A 26,501-nucleotide genomic window follows, 5' to 3' on the forward strand; every position below is an offset into this window, starting at 1 on the left:
TTTTAAACAAAAATGAACTAAAGAGCTTTATTGACATCACAGTACATTCAATAGTAATTTTAAGAACATTACAGCTGAAAGAGAATGGCATATTTTATATTCTTATTAAGCACTACCGTTCTTGAAAAAATGTAATACAAAGAAATCCTATTAGGTATTTAATTCTGAGCAGCATTTGGAAAAAAATACACCTATTTACAGATAAAAAAAGGATTCTGGTTTCACCTACATAGCCACAATGTGCCTCTATAATGAGACAAGCCTTTTATAACTCATGGAATTTTTAAATGTCATAGCACTGGTGCCATAAATTCCTCAGCGTTTACGACGAGGAGGAGTTGTTGATCTGAAAAATAAAGGAAAAAGGAGAAAAAGTTAATTGGAAAAAAATACAAAACCCCCAAACCCACACACATGTCAGGCTTAATAATTAATAGTTTTAAAAGATTTTCCAAAGTTACTTTTGCCTAAGAAAATTTAATAAATACCATACTTTATTAAAAAAGTTCATATGTCGTACACATGAAGACGAATAGAAAAAAAAGTCAGACAAAATACTTAAAAAGTATACTACCTTGATCGTGACTTAGACTTGTGTTTGCGGCTTGCCTTCTTACCAGACCTTTGAGATTTCTCCATGGAGCATGATCGAATATGCTTCGATTTCTTAGCCTTCTTTTCTTTACTGCTTCCTGGTGATTCAGAACTACTCCTTGCACTAGATTCAGAGCCTGACCGTTTTTTGCTATCTTTGGTAGAACTTTTTTTGCTGTCTTGTCTGGAATCCTGTCTGAATATTTTCACAGTTATTGAATCACTGCGAGAGAAAGTTCTTTCACTGTCTCTTTTTCTCTTTAATCTACTGTCGTCATGATTGCCAGCCTTGCTTTCTTTTTCCTCCTTTTTTGGTTTATCTTTTCTTTTTTCCTGATCTCGCTCCCTTTCTCTGTTCTTTTTTCTGTCTTTATCTACAGTTCCACCCTGCTCTTTCTTCCTCTCTTGATCTTTACCATCACTTTTATGTTTATGCCTATTTCCTGGAGGACTTCTACGCTGGTCTTCAGCTTTGCGTCTATCCCTACTTCGGCTGCGACTAGCACGGCTAGCTCGTCTGTCTCTCGAACGGCTACTACTCCTACGTCTATCCCAACTTCTCTCTTGAGAAGGGCTCTGAATTCTTCGTCTCTCCCCTCTTTCAGCACTTCGATTTCTACTAGATCTTCTCCTTTCTCTTATTTTTTCCCTGCTTCTACTCCTCTCTCTCCTATTTCTGTGAGAATAACTCCTGCTTCTACTGCGCCTAACTTTATGCGAAGGTGTTCTGCTGCGACTGTGCCTCTTCTTCCTTTTAGGAGAGGAAGAACGTGAAGAACTGCGACTACTACCTGAGCTAGTGCTATATGATGAACTAGATACAGTGCTGCTACTGCTACTGCTTCTGCTATTGCTGCTAGTGCTACCACTACTAGAGCTTCTTGATCTACTCCTTCCTGCCCTATCTTTTTCTTTACCCTCTTTTTTGGGTTCTATATCAGGGGCTATTGCATTTGGAGATCGTTTCTTTTCATGAACCATATCAGCTTCAATTTCTTTTGCCTCCTGTGATGTTGAAATACTGTTTTGTTCTTTGTTGATAAATTCATTCATCTCTTTTGAAACTTTGTCAATTTGTAGCCTTTCTTCTGAAAAAGAAATACACAAAAGAAAAGTGTAAGTTATTTAGAGTAATACGAAAATTTCCATACTGTTCCTTTTGACAAAAAGATTTCCAAGCACCTTTCATCATACTTTTAATACAAGGTCTGCCATTGTACTATCTACCCACCAAACAACTTGCTCTTTTATTTCTTTATTTATAAATGTAATTATGGAAAGGTTATTCCCCTGGTCTAGCAAAAGCGCACAAACCTGACACTTTTGGAAGTGCTTGAAGTCACTTCATGTTTCTCAGTGGCTGAAGACAAAGGTCTCAAATGAATACCATGAGCCAACAAAACTCCCAAATTCATTTATACACACAATTTTTTTTCTCCTGCAACCATTCTACATACCAGAATCTTCCCTTCTCCTTCTTGTAATACCCCTCTAGCTATACCTGTGCTTCCTTCCTTCCAGCCCTGTTCATGTGTGGTTAAGTGACCACTGTCAAGTCTAAAGAAAGTGTATTGCCCGAAAATGCACATGTTGCCCCTGAACCTCAAAACAATGCTCGCTGTAGCTGCCTGTACCATTTGTAGACCAGATAATCCAAAAAAATCTTAGAGAAAGTTCCCTCTCCTGCAGTGACGCATGCTTGCTTTTTGAAACAAAAAAGCCAGTTTATGGTTTTATCAAGGAAAGTTAGATTATTCCTAAATGCTAACTAGTGCAAGCAATTTACACTGTTCCTTGTTCATTTTTCCTTAGATTTTTGTAGCCCAGGAATTCCAAGGAAGGGAGGAACAGCATAAAAAGGAGACTTGTAAACAATTTTCCTAAAACTCAGCTAAGGAGTAAAAACCACAGCATTTCATACAGACAGATGGTGAAGCTCTTACAAAAGAAAGAGTTAACATCAGTTGAGATTGTATGTAAGCCTGGTAGTCAGCAAAGACTACAAACATGCTAAGGAGAGAACTGTGGAAATAAAAATACGTTTCCTGAAAGTAACAATAAATGTGCAGACCAGGATTTTCATATAGCAAAATAAAGAAATTCAGACTCTCAGAGCATTTTCTAGGGGGTTCCAACTTTAAAGAAGTTTTACTTATTTCTGTTCCACATGGATCCTTTGCATCACTGGCCAAGTTTACTTCTCCCTCCCATTTTTAATTGAACCCAGAAAAAAAGAACTGACATATAACATTTTTAGCCAAAATATGGCCTTCTGATGTGGGTTATCAGTTCATGAATTAACTTAGGGAATAAAACTGCATCTGGAAACCCACAGTACTTCAAATAGCAACTTCTGCTCAAATGTAATGCAGAAAACAGTTCCATCTGGTCCCTGAGATATTAGGCAACACAGGCAGAAGCCAGCGTTATGTTAGAAGATGCTATATTGTATACTAGAGATCTGTCTTTTCTAAACGCCTCTACAATAGGCAGGTAACCCTGCCTTTACTATTCTGGACTTACAGAATCAGTTTCTTTCTCTATTTACTTTTATGGGAACAAGTTTGCCCAGAGAAGCTGTGGATGCCCCATCCCTGGAAGTGTTCAAGGCCAGCTGGATGGGGCTTTGGGCAACCTGGTCTGGTGGGAGGTGTCCCTGCCCACGGCAGGGGGCTTGGAACTGGGTGGGCTTTAGGGTCCCTTCCAACCCAAACCACTCCATGATTCTAGATTTCTATTTCTCCAAGCAGCCCAGCAGAGCTGTCCCTGAACTGGTATTTGACCTCTTGCACTAGGAAGACAGAGATCATAAGCCACAACTATGTCACATGCATACTGCTATTCTTTTATGCATAAATCTTAAAACACGCAGAGTGAGACAGGAGTGTTAAGGAAAGAAAATGTTTAGCTAGTACGGCCTTTTATTAAGGGTTTCATGTCTATTTCTGGGCCTAAAAGGATAAAATAAAAAGGACAAAATCATCCATGTAAAAATAAGAAAAAAATGCTCTAATAGCATTTTTTCCTCCTCCAACTTAACTTATATCCTGAAAAATGATGTGAACTTCTTACCATTGCATTCATCCATCCATCTAGACTGCTCTTCAGCAGTGCAAGGCGACTGTGATACCCTTTTGAGCTATAATATTCGTACAAAGGGATAAACCTTACCTTGTAGGGAGAAGCAGAAGTAAATCACATATTTATTTATTAAAATCAACCCTGCCACCTTCTCAGAGGCCAAATGTGAACTTACTGGTTTCACTAATCTGTTCCCAGTATTAGGTCCAGAAACCCTGTTATAAAGATGCCGTATATGGACAGAAACCTCATCTACAGCTGAGAACAATGAGTTCAAAGAAACTGTAGTTTCCAACTGTACAGTCTGAAAGGCGTACTGCATAAGATTATGTAACACAAGGGCAAGCTTTTCAGATGAAGTGAAATGTGCTGTATACGCAACTTTAAGGAATCAAGTTTATATAAAACAGAGTCTGGTGCAGAGGGACAAAATTTATCCCTCAGACACAACTGAGATACTAATAGTTTTGTATATACTTATATATGTATGTATATATACATACATATAAATAAAATACACACGTGCTTTTTTATAGAGATACTATTATTTATGTAGCATAATATCCATAGGTAACATACATGTCTATATGCCGTCTGATCTTTTAAACACTCAAGTCAAATAGTTTATGGAAAACACAATCTTTTTTCTCCTTGTTAGAAAAGAAGCAAGCCCAATTTGGATCAAATAGCTCAAAAATCATTTTTTCATTAATATAATTTAAAGAACATTATTTCTAAATTAGACTTCATATTTTTTGGCTTAAAATGTGACTTCTCTCCCACAAATTTGTATGTGCTAAGTATTAACTACATACACAGCAGCATAGTAAGAAGACATTATGTTAGTTACCTTCTAGCTGTTTTTCTAGTAATAGTTGCTGTTCTCTCTCTTTTCTCCAAAACGCTTCCTGTTTTTGCCTGATTCTGTGTCGTAGTTCCTCATCATCAGTATCAGATGATTCAGAGCCTCTGTCACTCCTCTCATCTTCACTGTCTCCTGATCCATAACCACCCAGTCCACCTGCGTGCATAAAGTCCAGTCTATCACGAGGAAAGATTAAGCTTTGTTCTTAATATTTCTGTGGGCAAAGAGGAGAGTAACATTGCCCTTCCTTCACTTCCTCTTCTGAGCAGAAGTCACTTTATTCTGGTAAGTGCCAATGTTGTTTGGCTGGTGTGAACAAGGCCCCCATATCTGCATTGATGCTTACTGTCCGGTTCTACTCCTTCTGGAACAGCTCGTCTATTTTCATCAAGCAACCACTGTGATCACGATACTTTTTTCCATTGTATGGAAGGGCAAAAAAGCTCCCTGTGGAGATCATAACAATGCCTTCCTTTGTATCAGCAACCGGACAGAAAAAAAACAGTGAAATGTCTGGGATCTCTCCCGGAAGACATCTCTGAAATGACTTCAGCTTCCTCCGTAGTCCAAGGCTACAGAAATTCTGAATGCCAAATCAATTTTTCTACACTGATTTAGGAAATATTGCACTTTGACAGGTATAGAGATGGAACAGAAGCGGACTTTCTTCTCCCCTAGAGATATTAACAACTACTGGACTGATAAGAAATATAAAGTCAATCTAAACATCTGGCACGGAGATATATAGCTTTCTTTCAGCTTGAGGTTCTTACAATCTTTACTGAGTTAGTTTTAAAACACTTGAATACTTGTGATTATAACGTTCAATCAAATTCATCAGAATTCCAAGTAACAAGCACATAAATCATCACTGACACCGCTGTAGTATGTTTTAGATGATAAAACACACGTTGGGAAAGATCTTTTGCTCTTGCGTCTCAAGCTGGAATTTCAATTTCTTTTTCCTGTGTTGATTCTGGTAATACATGATATGGGAGCCTCTGTGCTTATGTAGTTTTTCAATAAAATAAAAATTGTGAAGATGACAACACTTATTTATAAGCATTTGTATTACTGTTCTATCAGCTTTCCCTTGTTGTTTGGATGGATCAAAGTAGGAGAAAAATATAAAACAGTATTCCTCTCTCTGAAGACTGCAGTGTGCTCCTGAAACAATCATACTTTGAAAAGTAAGTTTATCTAATGGTTCTTTTTTTAAAATGTATTTTCCAAAATCAGGGCAAGATTCTCATACACTAACTCACACTGACTAGGCCTTTACTCCAAAAACCATCCCACTTATATCAGTAGGATCACCTGTGGAACAAACAGAGGTGCTGATAAAGTTACTGCAAAGTGACCCATACTCCCAGGCAATTAAAATCTAGTTTCAAAATGCAATTTCTAGAAAAGCAAGGCAAGAGTGAAACTCCCCCTTTAAGCCCTCTCAAAAATAAGGAACATACTTACCGAGTCCAGTGAGGGAAGCCAGTGCACTGGACTGTGCCAGCTGTTTTGCAGGAGCTTTGTATCACATCAACAACAGGAACAACATGTTAACACAAATAGCCACGATTTCATAGTCATGAGTCTATGGTATTGTTAAATCTACTACTATTGCTGTTCTTTGGAGGGAGAGAAGAAACATTAAAAACGCATCATCCATTTAAAACCAATTCTAGATTTTCTGACCACGAAGATTTAGAATTTAACTGCAAATCAACAGTGAAGAGAAAAAAACATACTCATAAATCACTTTCCAAGTTACAGCATCTGCACATAGTTTTCAAATTTCAGTAGTTATATATTTAGATTAACTCAGTTATGTTAAAAAAAACATTATGCAAGTACAAAAACATGTTAATAGTGAAAGCAAATAAATTACTAATTGAAGACTCAAAGTTCATCTGTTTTCACTTTTGAACAGCTAAGAACTTGAGATATACATGATAGCATTAAGAAACAGCTACGACTGAAGAGCCATTGACACACAGGTACCATTTTAACTAAATAAATGAATTGTATGAAAGAAATGGAACAACTGAAGTAACTCACAATACACTGCACAGGACAATAGTACATGGTTACTGGATTTGAATCGTATCAAGTTGGATGCATTATACTGAAATTCTTCTTGGGGGATAGCTATGGAGGTTAAATGTTCTAGAGACATGCAAATACAGAATATTCACAGAAGAAGCTTAAAAAAGAACCGGCATACCTTTAGTTGCTTTACGGTGTACATCTTTGGCCACGTAATATATTTCTTCATTTGTGACATCTAAAAGAATCTCCGTCAGCAGCATTTTTGTCATCACCATCTGAAAAAAATGTATATAAAATTAAAGGCCATACATACATACATATATACACACGCATATACATATATAATATATATACTTTATAAAATATATATAAAATTAAAGGCCAAAACCTTCTGAATGAATTCTGCATTTAAATTACATCCATAGAAATTCAATTCTTTTGATGGCTATGAAACTACTCTCTTGCATATTTTTTAATGCTTCCTTTCAACAGACTTGACTTAAAAACCTAAGTTTGAAATTGTTTAAATTTGACCTGCAGTCACAAGTTGCACAACAGCCTGTATTTTGACTGTGAACTGTAACCACATATACACGTAACCACATATACACGGTTGGGCAGGGCACCAACTGCTAACGTCAAAGATGATGCAAAAAATGAATATGTAAATCATAACTGTGCTTAGAACGAACCTATTTATTCTTTCAAAAATACAGAACACATTTCTGTCTGGCATAGTGTCACACTCACTCCCATCCTGCATCAGAGATTACTGACATAAGATTTTATTAGTCTTTATTTACTATAAAAACATGAATTGTTACTAGTTGATTCTCAAAGCTGTTCAATCCGGCCACATGCTTTACAAAAAAAAACCAAAACACACAAAGCCACACACAAAATTTAAATATATTCATAAAAGTTTTTTTTCCCCCCAGAAACCAGGGCCCTCATTAACAAGGTTTCAGTTAAACAATTAGCGTACAACTGTGATTTCAAGGTATGACAGTTTAGCAGACACAGTAAAACTGTCACTTGTACAAGACTTAAGTTTCTAGCACATTCTTGCAAGAAAACATTTCTTAAATCCCCTTTTTCAGAAACTGAGGTTGAAGCATAGCTTTCAGGTGGATGTATTTAATCTATAAAAGTTTTTAGGAATTTGCCAAATTAAGCAGAAACACAGAATTAAGAGCTGTCAATGTAAAGATTATATTCACTATATTCTTCAACTACTGGGCTAAATATGAGTTTTTACAACCTGTATGTTTATTCTATTTGAGAAAGAGACATGCAGATTTAACCCTGCTTCACTGCATGATGTGTCAAATACCTCTATTAACAGCATCAGGAAGAGAAAAAGCGATTTAGGTTGCCATGCCCACAATATCAGCAAATAAACAATACTTGGTGAGAACTACATTATTAATACCATTTGATACTCCTTTTCTTCTTCTGTCATTTCTGGTTCACTTTGCTCCTCTTGAGGAGCTGGGGATGGACTCCTGCTGATTTTCCCAGTGCTCACAGCTTCTGTGTTTTCAGCATCTTCATCTTCCTCATCACTGTCCTACAAGAACAGCATCGCACATTTCAGGAAAAAAAAAAAGATGTAAAGCTCATTAGCTTCTACTTATGATAATCAACTTGATTTACTTTGCACTGAAAGCTCTATTACAGTTATCGTAAAACCCTATTTCTTTTCTCTCCTCATAATGAACCCACGGGTCCCTCCCTCCCCACACAAGTAAACAGATGCTTGCCAGTTCACTGCCAGACAGGTACTCAGAACTGCAAACAAATGAGGTAACTGCTGAAGAGAATGCAACACGAGGCTTCTTAAATGGGCTCAGTTTAGCAAATACAGATATCTGAATTTGTTCAACTACTTATTTCAAAAGACCATGTATGTTTCCAATAAAACAAAAGAGAAAAAAACCACATTTTTCTAATTGTTTCTTCAAATCAAGTAATATATTTCTACATCTTAGATAGACATTGACAACTTCAGAACACCAAGGAAATTTTAAAAAAGCAGCAGCTTAACCTTACTTTAAGCAACAGAAACAAAGAGATAGCCCGGTATGCAAAGTCTCTCTTTTGAAGGGACTAAAAAGTTAACAATTTCAGGAAATACACACCTAACAAACTTCTACTTACAAATTTGCTTTTCTGAGGTAATCGTGGGCCATCCCCTTCTTCAGCGTCCTCACTTTCCTTTTTTTCTTTTTTAGACATCTGTGAACGTTGCTGCTCCATCCTCTCTTTTTCCAATTTTTTCTGTTTCTCTCGTTCCATCTTTTCTAGGCCTTCACGAATCCAGGCAGGCAGAGTTCTACGCTTCACGGCATCTGCGTAAACAAAGTTTATAGTTCTGTAAAATGAAAAAACCTTCCCCTATACAGGGGAGGAAAAAAAAAAAGCCACATACAAGCAAACCCTCCACCCCAATCCAAACAACTCACACAAGTGATTGTGGTGAAAGAAACAAACATTTAGAATAAGTTTTTCTTTCCATTTTTTTTTTCCTTTATAAGAAAAAAAGTCTTCACATTTTGCAATTTTTTTTAAACATAGTTCTTATGGTTTTGTTTTTTTCATTAAGGAGTGGTTAACATGTACCAATCTGTGGAGGCTCCTGCTTCACAGGCATCGCAATAGGTGAACGCTGTCGGTCTCTGAACGAGGGTCTTTCCCTTCGATTTTGTGGAGGTGCAGGAGGTGCTGGTGGACCTGGCGGCCCTGGTGGTCCTGGCTGCCAATAAGGTGGATGAAATCCACCTTGAGGTGGACCAAAAGCAGCCCCATGCTGAAAGAGTAATGCAGTTTATTTTCCTTCACATTGAACACTGTACACAGCATGTGCGCAAGTCGGTCTACAGAAATCCATGCAAGTAGGAATCCACCATTTCTAGGCTACAAGGTCTCTCAATTTCTTTTCCTGTGGTCCCCATGAAACAGTTTTTCCTTAAATATTTAATGAGTAAACTTAGGTTTAAGCAGGGATACTAGTGAAACTGAATGGGCTTCAAACAATCTTTCACATTGTGCTAACCATTAAGCCCTATAATCACCATCTATCTCCAGCAGCTCCTTCCCAACTTATCATCAGAGCATGCAGTTAAATGAAAAAAAAAAAAAGATTTAAAATTCTAGCTATGTTATCAGCGTTTCCCTGTACCTACAACCTGAGGACAAAAATGAAAAGTTTGAGTTTTTATTACAAAAGAATTTTGCACTGCGTATCTTCCAATAATCATTCATAGGTGCTATTAATATGGCTGAATAAAATATTAAATGCACAAATATGCAAGTTTAGTACAGACCCTGGATTCTGAGCAACCTACATACAATCCAAAAGTCCCAAGTCATGAGGCATACATGAGTGGGATTCTTTGTTTTAAAAGTATTTGGCATCCACAGAAGCCTAATGAAATTATTTAAGAGGGCAGTATTTAGAAAGAAAGGTATAGCATCAAGTGTTTGTTGTTGTTATTGTTTTTTTAATTATATCCTGTTGACTATTTATCTAAGTTACTGCATTACTCTCTGCAAAACAAGTTTTTTGTAGTATTTAGAGAATTTTGAGAAACTCATTTTAAGATTTAGTCTCCCAAAAGTAAACATAGGAAACCATTACAAACCTAGTGTATTTGAAAATGAATGGTTCACTTCCTATCAACATAGCTGAACATGAAAACTGAGTAAGAGAGAAAAGTGGGCCAGAAGGCAGAAACACATTTCTGCCAGTCCTCCCTCGGGTTTGTTTATGAACAGGACATCGACATTTCAAAACATATAGTTTTCCATTTACATCAAGAGTTTTGAGAGAAAAATCCAACGGCTCTATGTTTAAAGATTTGTGCAATGCCTCCTTCTACAGTTAGTGCTCAAACCACCTACAGTTTTATTGTGCTATACAACTTGTATGCCAGAAAGAAGAAAAAATTGGATGTGGATTTTTTAGAAATATCATTGTTTATTCAAAGAATCACAGTAGATAGATATGGAAAAGATCAATGGATCATCCAGTCTATCTCCCTGCAAATACAGGACTGTTCCCTATTGTACATTATCTAGTGTATTTAAGTAGATATTTCTGACCTTTATTCCCTGTTTTTTTTAAAAAAACACAGAACTTCGTAATGTTAGCTTATATACTGGAAAACAGTGGTTCATTTTAATATTGCAGACAACCGCCATTTCTCATTACTAGTCTAGAAAAAAAACATCTTTGGCCTCAATAGAACAGAAAACTCTAAAGTCTTCTTCTGTAAAGTATTTGGTAAAAATGTATCTTAGCAGATAACAGATTCTGTAGTTGTTTGTAGAACTGAAGAATGAAAGTCGCCGCTAGGTGATATTAGAGGAACACATCCACGGAAGGGACTCTGCACGTCTACAATATTAAAGCAACAAATATGTTTCACCTGATAGTCAAACTGGTTCACTGGCCCCATTGCAAAGTTATCGGGAGGTGCCCCAAAGTTGTGATTGTTCTGGTTAAATATATGCCTGTTGTCAGAAGCAAACTCCCCACTGTCCTGACTGTTGCTGTCTTCAGACGGTGGAACAATTTCCATTTGACCTGGGGTTGGAGCCATCCACTGCTGATCTGGAGGTGGGTGAGGGGGTTGGTGAGGCATTCCCCATTCTGTTTAGGATGTAGAATACAATTCAAAAACAAGTTAATAATGTCTATGTGAGTCATCCATCACTCAGTGTTCTTCTGTTTATCAGAAGGTTCCTCAAAGCAACACAGATGATAAAGATACGGCAAATCATCAGCCTACAGGCTGTACTGTACTATCTCAATAACATAACTAAGTGAAGGAAATACATATAAGCTGTAGCTGAACTAGAACATACATTTGGGGGGGGAAGGATCTGTCAGTTTGTTTTAGTCAATTTCCAGTATTATTGCATCCATCACAGAACTTAGAAATTGTGTCAGCTGCTAAAAGAACTGCTCCTACTTCTCTACTTCTGTTATTTCAGCTTTCAAAATAATGACCTATTTTATTCCTTTGCATAATACATTTAGAAAAACCCTAGTATGAAAGTAAGTAGTTCTGTCAGCAGCAGAACGACTGAATCCTGCTTTCTGCAGTCATGTGTTTTGATAAAGGATGATTCCCTGGAGCCTCCAGTATCCAGGCAGAGGTCCCAGCATAAGCTACAGCTATAAACCAACAAACTGAAGTTACAATTGGCTAAAGTTACAATTTGGAGGTTTTGAGGAATTAATAACTTGTGTGGTCATAAGCCCTGTCTTCTCAGGATGTCAGTCTAAAAATTATATCCACTATATAAATACTTACAGACACTGATTGTTACTACCTTTTTAACTTTCACCGATAAAAGAATTAATGCCTAGCCTATCAGGTTAAGTTGTAGCTTCCAATCCTTTAATAATTCTTTTCATTTCTCTAGTTTTTAGTATCCTTTTCATGGTAATTTCTCCCTGCTGACAGCGACAGGAACCGAGGGAATGGCACAGAGTTGCAACAGGGGAGGGTCAGGCTAGGTGTTAGGAAAAGGCTTTTCAACAAGACAGTGGCCGGGCACTGGAACAGGCTCCCCAGGGCAGCGGTCACAGTACTCAAGAAGTGTTTGGACAACACTCTCAGACACACGGTCTGATTTTTGTGTGGTCCTGCGTGGAGCCAAGAGTTGGACTCAATGTTCCTTGTGGGTCCCTTCCAACTTGGGATATTCTATGGTTCTATAATTGGATGCATTACTATAGAAAAACTATTACCCCTATTTAGTTGCTATTTGGCTACTCTTTTATTGGCACGTTCAAAGATGGCATCACTCCTTTCACTCTCACTGTCATCCTGGAAGGTCATATTTAGCTGATTATTCAAATCTTTTTCCAAAGTCAATGCTTCTGAAGTATTCTAAGAGACAGAATCCTTTATCCTTTAAGTACAGCTTACAACGGTTATTGCTCATCTTAACTTTTGACACTACTTAAATGCCCAGTTTACATTAAATCAACTGATGTGAAAGCTTGCAAGTTGCATACAACATGTTGTTTTCACTTGTGGAACATGACACCCTTCAGAATGAACTGTCTGCTAGTTATGCAGATGGCTTTCAGACTGCCATTTTGCCCCTTTATCAGTAGCATGCAAAGAACTTTTAGATCCAGAATTGACACAGAAACTTGGAAGGACACTGGAGAAAGATAAACAGTAAATATGTGAAGAAGGACATTGGCTAGCCATGTATACTATGATTTAGTTTGTCTTCTGAGACTATTAGACACTAAGAATGACATTGACTAAATTAGGGGAATCCAGGCCCTGCCTGCATCAGCACAGTCTTCATCAGTGTCCCAAAACACTGGGAAAACAACATATTCTCTGGCTGATATACCAAATGATAACAGGATATGGTGGCACAGCGTTTCCCATTAACAAAATGTGTTACATCTTTCTCACTCTGGATCTAATCCTTAATGGATGTTTTCCTGTTCTGCATTTTCTGTGGGAGAATTGGGTTCCCAACATTTATAATGTAATAAATGATGCCTTATTATCAATGAAATGTCTTCGTTACTTTTACCTCTCTATGAATAAAACTGGGGGGAAATAAATATGTAACTGCTATTCACACTACCTTTCTATAACATTCAGGGACAAAACAAATATTTTGCATATTTATTTACATAGAGATTACCAAGCTGTGTTACAAAACCTTTGTTACCCATTTTGTGGAACACTGACTGGAAAGTACCAGCTGTGATGCTCAGCTAATTAGCTGCTGCTACTGGTAGTATGGTATGTTAACACCTGAGAGACAGGGCACATTCACACCCAAAAATGCCTGACAAAAATAAAATTTCATTACATGAAAAAAAAGAATGAATGGGAAGGATAGCAAACCTGGCTGCCACATTCTGTTGAAGTTGGGATCCCCCTGAAAATTATTATGGTTGTTTGGACCAGACTCTATTCCTGAAATATCCTGTCCATTTGGCATCATTCCTTGCTGTTCCACTACACTCTGTTGCCCTGAGGCTTCTCGCTGAGCAATCCATGCTTGAGCTAATGCAGCCCAGTCAATCTGGCCTAAAATAAACAGTGGAAATTTAAAAGGTTAGTATTCAAGTTTCTCAAATGTAACACTGTTTCTCAATTACATGTCATTGCTCAAGAGAAACAGGTAATGCTTGCCTTCAGCAAGTACCACGAGCACCATTAAAACTTCTTTACAGGGTACAGTAAAACAAACAAAACAAATGTCAAAGCATACATACTTGCTGAAGTTCAGTTTCCCTGCACGTGTTCAAAATGCCGTAAGGCAAATTATTTTAGGTTCACATTAACACTAAGTAGATGACAGTAACACACTTTTTTCCCCTTAAGTAGGCTAATTTTGATGTCAAAAAGAACTATATATAAGCCTTAAATTCTAAATTCATAAAGATTGAACTGTTCTAAGTCTCTAACATAGTTAGTAAACCACATTTTGCAATGTATACATTTTAAGTAATACAGTTTTTGGAATGTTATTTTACGTTAGTTCTCTTCCCCTTCTTTCTTTGCTATAGTTCCTACCAGTAGGTAAATAAATTGTACTCTCATCTGAGAACAGCGTTATGTCTTCTGCTCATTATCACGTCAGGAAATCTCTCTAGCAAAGTTACAGAAATTTAAGTGACAGAAAACAATGTTAAACCAGTCAGCCTGATCACTCTGCCTGAGTATTAAATACATTCCTCTATCCTCTTTATTCATTTCTGCATTTCTCTGAATACCTTTAATTGCTGTCAGCTCACACTCAATTTAATGTAAGTAACGCTCTACTGTTTAAAGTGATTTTTGATGGGAATAAAATGCAAACAACAGATCACGATCATCACTGCCATAACCTAAACCAAGTATCATACCGGTTTTCTAGTAAGTTTTTTCTGTGTATATATCTACATTAATATTTTTGCCACAGAGGCACTGAACAAAAAGGCAGATTTTCTGAAATAAAATTTCCTTATGATTTAGCTTAGAAAAAGAACTGAAAGGGATACAGATTCTGTAAAAGTACATGTGGTCTAAATGTAGATCTGAATGACTGGTAGAAGGTTGATATAATTTGTCCAGAATTACTCAGTCTGCTGGCCTGTATTAAGTATTAAAGACATCAAAACATTTGAAATGAATGTATGGACTCTTTCTTCGAGCTGTTGAGAAAAGCATCATAAATGTACTATCTTGAAAGCAGATACAAAAAAGCAACTCTCAGTCATGCTCTGTAACAAAGACTCAGAAATTCAAATTACAACAGAAAAAGAATTTAATCCCCAAAGCTTTCTATATACTTACTTGGATCTTGTTGGTGCTGAAATGACTGCATCCACTGCTGTTGGTTCAAAGGCCATTGCTGCCAAGGTTGATCCCACATCTTTTAAGTCTTTATATAGTCTATATTTCAACTAAAAATAATAGTTGTATATTTAAATAGATGCCCATGAAATATCACACAACTGAAACTTAAATAATTGCAGATATATTTAAGCCTTGCAAAGCAAGCTGAAGCAATGCTGGCTTAATATTTTAAGCTGGAAGAAATGGTTCATCCTTTAGAGCAATACGCTTTCTCCGCATTTTTGCAAAGAAATTAACTACTACATGAAGTTCAAGGAAAGACACGACAGGTTTGTAAGACAAAAACATTCGTCTGTAAATGTAATTCAAAGAAAGTGAAAGTAGATAAGACATTACTTAAATGACATCTTTGCCTGTGTTGTAGAGAAAAGCTGTGTACTCTTCTATACAGGCCGTTAAGCGAGACAAAGGAACGTCACCAAATGGTACACAGCTCATTACCAGATCATTACCAGCTACACGGAGAACCAAACAGGTACAAGTCAGCATCCACACGCACTTGAGGTATTGTGCAGACTCATTATTCCTAAATAAAATATGCCTTAAAATCTGATGAAAACTATATTACTGCCTAAGTGCACATTTACCACACGTTCCCCTGAGGTCATTAGAAGCATTTTTAGTGCAGTGCTGTACGTCCCCCCTGGGCTGGCAGCGCCAGCACTGGGACCTGCCAGAGCAGGAGCCGTGGCACCTGCTTTAAGCGGCGCTCCAGGACCAGCCCTGCAGGAAGGGGGTGAAGTAGAGCAGCTCCTAGCAGGTAGGAATGTCCGTAATAGCAAACGGATTTCTTTCAGTAACATGTACCTCCTGTGCACAGATAACCTCTCACATACGGGGGCCGGAGCGTGGCCACCTACTCTGCTCCACACAGCCTTCCTGAACACCAAGCCTGGGCACAGTTTGGGAATACTTCAGTTCAGGAACTGTTCCCAAATGCCAGCTTAGGTCAGACTGCGCCAAGTACTACACCTCTGCCTTGTACAGTCTGCTAACAACTCCTCAACAGGCTTTCCGCCCAACCAATATAATCCTCATGCCGTTGAACACACAGACCTTGATTTCATGCTATAAAGGCATCACCCAACGTAGGCTGTCTCAAACACTCCGAACTTATAATACAGATATATATTCCCTGAGGTCACCGAAGCAGCACCTACGACCCGGAGGAGGCTCGCAGCCAAGTGCAATGCAGAAGGAACAAACACAGCCTGCCTGCCTCAGAAGCAACCAGCTGAAAGCAGCCAGAGCCGCCCGGACGGGCGGCCAGGGACACAGCCCCAACCACTCTTATTTAGCACCCTGCACGTATCCCCGCACGCAGAGCCAGCTCGCAGCACACACAGAAAGTGCAACGATAGTGGATCCTGCTTGCAAAGGGATCTCGTGCCTAGTGGCTACACGTTCACATAAATAACTGCATGATTGCACACGAAGAAAGCAGCGTGCTGCAAAAACACACGCAAAAACTGCACACAAAGTTGTGAGATGACGGGTCGTGCAGAGATGAATGCAGGTGACTATTTTAGAGACCTCTTTTTTTTTAAAATATTTAATCTGAAAAATCATAGGTCACCTTTGTTTTAAGACCACTTACATTCAAGCACTTACAAAAATTGTGTGTGTATAGTTCAGGAAAAAAAAATCAGTTGCAAATGCCTTCTGGGGGGAAGGAGGGGCTTTAAACAAGACCAGATCAAGTTCAGGAACGGAGAAGAGTATCAGGCAAATCCTGCTTCATTATTTTCCCTGTCTTTTCTTGCCAAATTAAGTACATACATGTTTTTTCCTTTTCAATGACATATTTATGATATTAATACTTCTAGTAGGTCAATACCATGTCTTTTTTTTTTTTTGCCCTACACGTTTACATTTTGATCTGTATGTACCTAGGAAGCCAAGTTTCTTGCACCAGTTGAGTGGAAAAAAAAAAGCCACTAAGAAGGGAACCACCCTGCCACTTAATGCAACATTTAAGCTAATATTTCATACACAAAGTATGAAAAAGCAAACTCACGTGCCTGCAGTAAGGTTACTCACCATAAAGCAAGCAAAAAGTAAATAACTTTCTTCCTCCCCTCAATCAATTTTCCCCTCCAGAATCCAGATTGGTTCCATTGTCAAAATAAACTTGCTTACATAAAAACAAAGCTGTAACAATTGAGGTTCAAGAAAACCACCAGCCTTCAAAGAGCCCAACAGCTTCACGGCATGTATTCAGTTTGTTTCCAGCTGTTAAATCCCACTAGCAGTAATAAAAATGTATTTTGGTAACTCTGACATCACTTGTTTAACTAAGTATGTAATTCCCTGAACAAAGTTTGCCAAAATTCACTAAAATAACCTTAGAAAAAAAGTAGAAGATTAAATAGCTCTGGCAATAATGCAATAATTAAAAAAAACACATTTAAAAAACACTTTTTAATACAGTTAAAGAAATATTAATTTCTCTTATGAAGTGTAGAAATATGATTATTAAGAGCACCTCCAGAAATTCAATGGAATTGGAGCCCCCCCACAATGTTTACTTGATAGAATAAGATAAGATTTATTTCCGTTGGACTGGCTCTATCTCTGTCCCAAAACCTTGGGCACAGACTTTTTTGACGCATTCCGACTAATAGAATTAGTCTGCAATACAGTTTAGTACCTGTGAAAACACCCAGCAGTTACCTGCTTCTCCCGGGCTCTGCACTGAACAGGCTGTTCAGTATTCCCTCATTTTTCCCTTTATGCTCAGGCCTTGATCCTCACCACGGACAAACTGAGGCACCAGTTTGGAATGAAAGAAGAGGATGCAAGGTAACAAATTCCTCCCATCTCCTCCACATCACACGCCCCCAAGACAGCGACTTACTGTTGTGCAAGTTGCTCAAAGGAAGTAATTCGCTGTGCCAGCTGGCTTCAGTGCCAGCAGGTTTTGTGTCAGCACCCACCGCCACTTCCCCGCCACTCTGCAAAGCAGCACGGCCCAGAGCCTTCAGGTTTCCCAACGAGATTATTTCACCCTATTGCTGCTATTCTGGGGACAGAAGTCAAGCAGGGGAGTGCAAAGCCAGACGTGAAGAGCTCATGACAGACATGGAGCCACCTCCTGTTCTGATGCACAACAATATGACCAGACAGCAACAACTCCGTGTAACTCTGCAGAACTTCAACACCGGATTAATTCAAACGATGCCAACCAGAGAAGAATGATAAAAATAATAATAATTATTTAAAATTGCTAATGTTAGTTTATGAGCTGCATTTGAAAGCTCTTGACGCTGCATTGCGTTTGTACTTTCACTGCTATCCTTAAGAAATGTTAATTTTCATACATTGGCAACTCTAAGACATGCTGGCTTTCAAGTAAGCAGATTCATTACCAAATTTAGCATAAAACTTTCTCTACTAATCAAAAACACATACTACACAAATGTTCTAGCAATTGCATCACTTTCTTTATGCATCTGTGTATGCGCACACAGAAGTACTCCTACAAATATCGCAGGAAAACTGGCCAAAAAACATTTATCATTTTCTACCCATTTCAGCTCATCTCCCCTGTGCTATTTTTTGGACAGAAACAGGAATTGGATAAGAAAGAAACAAAATTATCATCTGAAAGTGTTTATATTTAATAAAACGAATCTTTAAATATAGTTGCTAAAGGAAAATATAAAACGTGTTCAAATTCTTTCAGTATTCAAAACTAGGTGATGTATTTTAATACGTACTACTCACAGCCAGTGAAGAGAAGTGGTTTGTTCTGAGGCCTCCATCTACACAGTGCCCAGAAACAACAGGACACATCACTGTATTTTGTTCCTGGAAGAGAAACAGACTCCCCTGCTTGGTTTCCTGCACTTTTACTGAGTTTTTACTAACTGGTACGGAGTTAACACAAAAAAGGTACTTGAAAGGATGACAAGCTTTCCCACTTACTACAGGAATTTAAAGGTAGCTTATTGCCTTCATGAATTGTTTTCCTAAGTATTGACTTAATGACTTCAGCTTCTGTTAAGTTTCAGAGGCAAATAAACGGATTTCAGCCCTTTAAGTTACCATAACCTAAAAGATAACTAAATAAATCTTACATACTCACACATCTATAACATTACATGCATGTAGACTACTTGATGTTACTGTTTTACATAAAAAGCAGTAATACTTTGTACACTGCTTGTGTACCTTCTGCTGAGAAGAGTATAGAACTTTTCCAGAGAAGCTCAGTATTGTCCCACGCATCACTCTTACATTTTCCTTTGCTAGTGATGCTATTTTAAAGACTTCAAAACAAAAACAGTATCCATGCAGACTGAGATGTCTTCACTTAATGAAAAACAAACAGATGTGAGAGCTAACAAAATGACACATTTAAACATGAGTGACACAAACCATAAAGGGCACAAACTACACATAGGTGAGCTTGCAAAAAAAAAAAGAAAACGCAACCTGTTCTCAGTAATTTTTACATTTATGGCAAGATATTAATCCCTAATATTGAGGGAAAACAAACACAATGTCTCCCCTCCATCAAGTCAATCGCTTAAAGGCTTGAAACAGCTGAACCCACTCGTACAGATGTATGTGACAAGAAGCAAATATGTTCATGAGACAATTCATGTAGCAATAATGAAGGGATGGAGAAAAGAGAATAAACGTCCTCTCCGACCTAATTGCAGTTTGCACTGCCCAAACTAACTTGGGATTCCGCCACACAGATAACAAATGAATGCTAATTTCTTCCAGACTTCCCCAGTCAGCATCACCTGAAAGAAAGAGACTTCATCTAACGGCAGAGGACAGATCTAAGCCTACTTCCCCCTAGTGACACCAGGGCAAACACACCGCAGAGCATCCAAACTGCACTGAAACAAGCCTTATATTCTGCCAAAAAGGGGGAAGATGATTGATAAATTCTAGCTGGTAAAGTCTACCAGAGTCAGACATTAGCAGGACTCTTCCTTACTAACCAAGGGGGTGCATCAAATTAGAAGCCATTAGGACACCCTGGTTCCAGTGCCACCAGCGCGTACAAGTTTTGAAAAGGAAACAGGTTCAAAGAATGGACTGATTTTACAGATCCCTCCTTGCAAAAGGAAATACTGACCTCCCTCATGATGATGAATTAAGGCTCCTTTACTTAGCTGTTCTACCCTCCAATTTCATTGAATATAGCCCTTCTGCTTTCTGCCTCTCCAGAAAGCATGAATAAACAAAAGGACATTTATTGATGCTCCAAGAACCGTTCCCTGATGTCAGATCACAGAACAGGAACCTGAATCTATTAAAAATCTGTTTACCAATGAAGAAACAGAAGCCAATTCAGGATTATTTTTGCTTTATACAGGAACAATCACATGACAGAAAAGAACCCTGTCAGTTCGCATTTAATTTCAGTCACAAGTACTTAACAGATTATAGGAAATTAATGTAACGTCTCAAAATTTTGAGAAAGCTTTTAAAAGCAGACTTGCTCCAAAATATGTTCTGTTGCATGCTTTAAAAATTATCCTTTTTCTAAGACTGGAACTTTATTCAAAGGCTGAGCCTTCTGAATGAAGTTTTACTACACCAAATTACTAGCACTAAGATGTGCTACCTTTAAGAGGACTCCTGCTCAAAGCTCCTCTTCTAGGAAGAAAAGCTGGTATGGGGGCATATCTAGGACTTACCTCGATACCCAGCACACAGTAAACTCTGAGGGCCAACAGCACCCAGACAAATTTGAGGCTGGTGTCAAATTCTCTATTACACTTCAGGATATTACCCAACAAAAGCCAGGGTAAGACAGAGAAAGAACGCCTATTTTAAAAGGTACCTTCCCACTCCTTTCCTCGACCGTGATGTGAATCTCAGCAACAGACTATACCTACACGTTAACCTGTTCTCTTAGGAAGAATGGCATCTTCTTCGGCTTGCCTTTGTCCACAAATAAGGCATTTTCCGATATATTTGTATGATGTGTCCAGACACACCACACACACCAAGAAGTAAACAAGTAGAAGCTACTTACCAGCGGCCAGAGTTTGAGTGGCAATTCTTATGCTCACTTTAAACTCTGGGAGACTTCTCCCCAGCACTCCCCCCAGCTTACCCCACTGTTATCTTCAGGCAGATACAGACTTGCTCACCAACGGCGATGCCGCCCTGTCGCGTGCAGCACGGGTTTCCCAATGGCACAGTGCTTGGTGAAGGCCCCAGAAGTGTTCCAGGTAGCTGCCTGTGGACGTCAAGGATAGGGCCGTTTTTTAAACAAGGCCACCAACACAACTTGAACCCTCAGACTCGCTCAGATTCCTTGGACATCTCTCTGCCTTGGCAGCTTCACAGAAGCTATCATCCAGTTCAAGAGCGCTTGTGCACAGTTAACCGTGCTTGGACCACTCAGCAGCAGAGAGCTGTCTTGGAGAGTGAGGCTCAGTCCCATGAATATAAGATAGAGCAATGCCAGGATGACAAGTGGGCTATCTCCATTCCATGCCTTATGACACTGCATACAGCAGAACTGAGAAGAGTCAAGAAATTTTCCCTGGAGTGATATGGAAGACCTGCCCATAAACAAAATTTAATAGAGATAATGGAGATGAGAAGCACATAGGCTTACAAAGTCAGCTGCACTCCAGAAGAGCATCAGGAAGAAAACCACATCTATGTGATGAGTACATCTAGCAGGCTTTCTTGCTCCTCCCAAGAACCTCCCGTCATTGGGAAAATATGCTCCTCTCCAATACGAGCATTACGCAGCATCCAAACTACACAGAACACCTTATACAGCAGCAGCTTCTGCAGGAAGAGAGATCTGGAGATCCTTAACGGCACGTCCCAGCATAGTCCTGGAAGTGAAGTGTCTTGGCAGAGAAAAACAGGTATTCGTAGGAAGACAACATTCAACAGTGCTTCTGTTAAAAGCAAGATCAAAGGGAATGCACAAAACTACCTCAACTCCAAGAAATCAGGAGACAGCCTAGGATTCATGCTGTCCTAGGAGAAAAGTGGCAGAAGCACCTTCGTGAGCTGAAGAGATCAAGGTCAGGAATTCCTACAGCAGACGCTAACATCATCTGACCATATAACCAGCACGCAATCTGACAGTCTGGTTTACTCAACCCTGTAGACAGGTAGACTGAAGGCAGGTGGTTTTGGAACCTACTGAACCATAGCCAATAATCAAGTGCTTTCTGATGCAAAAGAGGGGCTGCTGCACCACCTTTCTGATAAATGTTACTCACCACCCCTGAACGACAGGGATGGGAGATGGCCTGACAAGTTTTACTTGCAGTTTGAGCTCTAATATGTAGCTGCAGAAGTTCTTCTGGTGACTAAAGATCTGGTCTTACAGGCCTTCCAAACAGGTGCTGCATTTCAGCATAGAAGCATGCAGTACCTTAATAAGCAAAGAAGCTGAAACTGCAGGCTGCAACGCATGCTTTGAGAACCCCCACACAACTACTGCCTTTAGGCACAGGGTTAAAAGATGACATGCTCTTTTTGATATTCCACTCATCGGTCAGGTATCTAGGTAAAAAAATTACATTCCATCTCCCATATAGCCTTAAGCTCTGGAGAGGAACCTAAAGGAAAACAGAGAGGTCTCAGAGGTCCTTGAAGTCAACAGTCCGATGTCTGATCTTTTGTGCAAGTGCCTTGTTCCAATATAAAGTCTTTTCCTTTCATTCAAAGTAGTTGATATCGACTGTATGAAAAATAATCCCTCCCTTTTTCACGCTGTGCTATTGCTTCATTAGGGTCATGATAACACTTACCATCACCCAGAGAAAAACATACTCATTTTCTTCAAATAAAATGGAAGCAGGTATTTGCTACTACGTTACAGAACCGCTGGTTAGAAAATGAAACATTTATGGGGCAGATCAAGATTGCAATAATTAAGGAAAAAAGATAAAAATAAGTATCTTCATTGTTACTCTGTTTCCCCCAGCCCACTTTTAGTTGGCCAAATGCATCACCCTAAGCTGTTACAAGTATTTAATGCCTAGATACTATACATCTTTTCTCTTCCTGAGAACCAGAAACTACACCAACCTGCCTGCTGGGATTTGTTAGCAAGATGTCTAGTCAAAAAAAAAAAAAAGCGTCAAATTCTTCTAGCCCATTTGCAGTTGCTTATCACTGAAATGCTGGAAGTCAATTACATTTCCCCACTCCAGTTCTAAGGTAGGAACTTCTTTCTCAGACTGAAGGCCAGAGGCTTTCCAAATACGTAGCCAGGATCCAAGATACAGAAACATAAAAGGAATTGAAGAAACCAGCTGGTCTGGTATCCACAAAGTTTTCCAGAACCTCTTTCATGGGTCAGCAGGTCCAACTTACAGTGCTACTAAGATGAAGTCGGCTGAAACAAAGGCCAAACTGAAAAAAAAAATACTACAAGAACTCCTACAGTGAGTCATTCAAGCAGCGTAGCCTCCAAGTTACGTTATTTTAAACTTAAATCCACATATCCGCTGAGCTGAAGCCAATCCCTTTAAACAAACAAAAGGACCAGAAACTGGCAACCCAGGTATCATTTACTTGTTTTTTGCATTTTGGAGACATAAGGACTAACAACACATGCTTGATTATCACAAGCTCTAAAAACACTGTTAAAACATAGCTACAGAAACACCAAAGCAACTTAAGCAGTGAGTCATAATTCTGTTGGGTTTGGAAAAAAGTCTGATCTGATTATTTTTTGCACATATCATTCCACTAGAAGACATGATGTTAGACTTTCAGTTAGCTACGTAACAGCGCTTTTTCCCTGCTGTCCTTCTGCAACTTCCTCCTTTACAAACATGCTCTGTATAGAAACAAACAGCACCAATAACTAATTAACAAAATCAGAAAAAGCAATACCTAAATAAACAAAGAGCTATTCCTCGCTGTTCGTGAGCAGATTTTACCTGTCACGACGAATACAGCTATCACTTAAGGAAAGAGATGAACTAGTGACCTAGCTAGGACCAGAGCCACAGGCACAAACAGAAACGGAGGAAGTTCCATCTGAACACATGCAGAACTTCTTCACTGTGAGGGTGACAGAGCATGGAACAGGTTGCCCAGGGAGGTTGTGGAGTCTCTTTCTCTGCAGGTATTCAAAACCCACCTGGATGCATGCAACCTGTTCTGGGTGTCCCTGCAGGGAGCTGGACCAGATGGCCCCTTCCAACCTCAGCCACTCAGTGACTGAAATAAGAATATCTAATAACACCTACCCACAGATATGTTGCCTAGGATTATTTGCTGCCAAAAGCAGATTTCTGATCCTCAGCTACCTCAGACATGAAAAGCAGAGACTGGACACTGCTGTCTCCATAACACCTTTGCACAATACCGTGCCTAACCGATAATCAAACACAGCGAAGATTCCCCTTCTGTCGCTACAGGCGATACAGCAAATCGTCCACTGAATTTGTGGAACCGTGCTACATTTGTGGCCTCCTAAGCTCTGCAGCCCAGACGTGCAGAAAACACTCTTGCAGGGCAGGACTTCACACAAGGCAGCAAGTCTCCTGCTGGCGCGAAAGCGGAGTTGACACAAGGTTTGTGACCCGCACCTTGCTACAAAGGCCTTGCTACAGGCAGCACTGTCAGAGGAGGCGCACACAACAACCGCTCGGCAATTCCTCGTCCAGAAACTCGCTGGACGCCAGCCGGGGCAGCACACCCCTAACCGTACGGCCCAGCAGGTCCCATCCAGGTGCCGGGTGCCGTGTGCAGGGCCCCTCACACCCGCCTCAGCGCCCCCCGCAGCCCGCCCCCCCCCGGTTCCCTCACACACACACACCCGGCCCCAGGCACGGCCGGGCTCTGCTCGGGCCTCACGCGCGGGGCTCCCGCTGGGCCCGGGCAGCAGCAGAAGGAGGAGGAGGAGGAGGAGGAGGAGGAGGAGGAGGAGGCGGAGGCGGAGGAGGCCCGGCCGGACCCGTGCGGCCCCCGGTGCGCGGCCGCCCCGCTACTTACGCTGTCCCCCGCCTCCCGCCGCCGCCAGTACCCCGCGGCCGCCCTCCGCCCGCCGCCTCCGCTGCTCTGCTCGGCGAACAAGACAATATGGCGCCCGCCGCCGCTCACCCGGAAGCAGAGCGCGTCACAGCGCTGACCCGCGCCGGCGCCGCCAGCCTCCATCTTTACTGAGGGCCGCGCGTCCCGCCGCTGCATACACACACGAACAGACACAGACACACCCCCCTGGGCGCCGCCATCTTTACTGAGGGCAGCCCGCCCCCGTTTCGCGTCCTGGGGGGCTGCCCCCATGGGAGGGGGGCCCTTGGGTGGCCCCTGGTAGTGCTTGGGGCTCGGCCCCCGTGTCCACAGAACCATTAGGGTTGGAAAAGACCTCCCAGATCATCTGGTCCAACCATCCCCCTTCCCCCAACGTCACCCACTAAGCCACGCTGGGTCTCCCCCAACGGAATTTGGGGTTGCTTCACGTTCGGTGGACAGAGATTTTCACTAGCTAATGCCATCCTTACCTCGTTTCCTTCTCTTGGCTTCGTCTGATATGAATGTACAAAACAGCCATTATGTCTTTGATCCTTGGGTAAACCAACCCTAAGACCAACGTGGATTAACAGAATAAATTAGTTTCTCTAACTATAGGAAACTGAAAGTTGCAGGGAACTTGTGCTTTACTTCATGTAACGATTTCATTGAAAGACTTGTCGCTGCCATCTATGCTGCGTTACTGTTAACTGCAGTGTTTTAGATGTCTCCCCTTCTGCGCTGCAAGAAATGGCTGCATCGAGAACGCTTTCCACAAACAGCGGTGTTACGGAAGCATTAAGCACCAGGGATGAGCAACCAGATGCACAACTGGAACCTGGAGTGGCATTTTGTGGGTGGGCAAGCTTTAAACTACTGCTTAAACTGTGGGTGTGTGGGGACCTGCACTCCCGGTCCAGGTCTTACTGACCACAGAGTCACAAAACTCTCTTCTTGTTAGCAGAACTCTGTCCCTGACCTGTGCCACAGGTGGCAAAGCAAAGGGGAAACGTGCAGTTTACTTATTCGAGGATATGGATTTGTATCTGGGTACTTCATCCACGTGCTGTGAAGTTGTCACACAAGATTACAGGAAAAAAATATTCTTTCTTTAGCTAGGGAAAAAAAAAAAGGAAGCTTTGTGAGCTCAATTGTACAACATGCGTCCTGTACTTTGTATAGTTTTCCAAATGGCTAGTTGGTTTATATATATGTTTGACAAATAATATATGTCACAGATGTGAAAGACAAAATGGATAGAAGACAAATGGCAACTTTATTCTGAGAAATTTGTGAAAGCGCCAAAGATAGAGACCGATGAGACTTCTATTTTATTAAATAGACTCTGCATTTAAGGCCCTGTTTACTTAGTAATATTTGGAATTAGAAATATACAAAGTGTACAAAATTTCAGTACTGTGGTAAAATTTTAAAAATATTGTTATTTAAATACCTGCAGAATAAAGAGACTATGAGTTCAAAGAAGTGAAATGAGTAAATGAGTGAAAGCAAGGTGAAACCTTAACATACTGCTTTTGAGTATTTCAGACTGA

General features: G+C 40.0%; 1 protein-coding gene across 4 annotated transcripts; it reads right to left on the minus strand.

Moving 5' to 3' along the window:
- On the minus strand, positions 1 to 25,120 carry PNISR (PNN interacting serine and arginine rich protein). Of its 4 annotated transcripts, none has more exons than XM_040553402.1 (12): positions 25,039 to 25,120; positions 14,917 to 15,026; positions 13,480 to 13,665; positions 11,017 to 11,240; positions 9,209 to 9,395; positions 8,747 to 8,937; positions 8,019 to 8,156; positions 6,762 to 6,861; positions 6,011 to 6,064; positions 4,526 to 4,696; positions 575 to 1,682; positions 1 to 346 (listed from the first exon to the last, which is right to left on the minus strand). In XM_040553402.1, the coding sequence occupies exons 2-12, from the start codon at positions 14,993 to 14,995 to the stop codon at positions 316 to 318; spliced, it is 2,469 nt and encodes an 822-aa protein (XP_040409336.1). In that variant the 5' UTR covers positions 14,996 to 15,026; positions 25,039 to 25,120; the 3' UTR covers positions 1 to 315. The 4 variants fall into 4 exon arrangements, with proteins under 4 accessions (XP_040409336.1, XP_040409335.1, XP_040409337.1 ...); XM_040553401.1 differs by having other exon boundaries at positions 24,931 to 25,106; XM_040553403.1 differs by lacking the exon at positions 25,039 to 25,120 and adding an exon at positions 23,871 to 23,998.
- Between the last annotated feature and the right edge of the window lie 1,381 nt (positions 25,121 to 26,501).

The sequence above is a fragment of the Cygnus olor genome, chromosome 3 (assembly GCF_009769625.2).
Source record: "Cygnus olor isolate bCygOlo1 chromosome 3, bCygOlo1.pri.v2, whole genome shotgun sequence".
Classification (NCBI taxonomy): Eukaryota; Metazoa; Chordata; class Aves; order Anseriformes; family Anatidae; genus Cygnus; species Cygnus olor.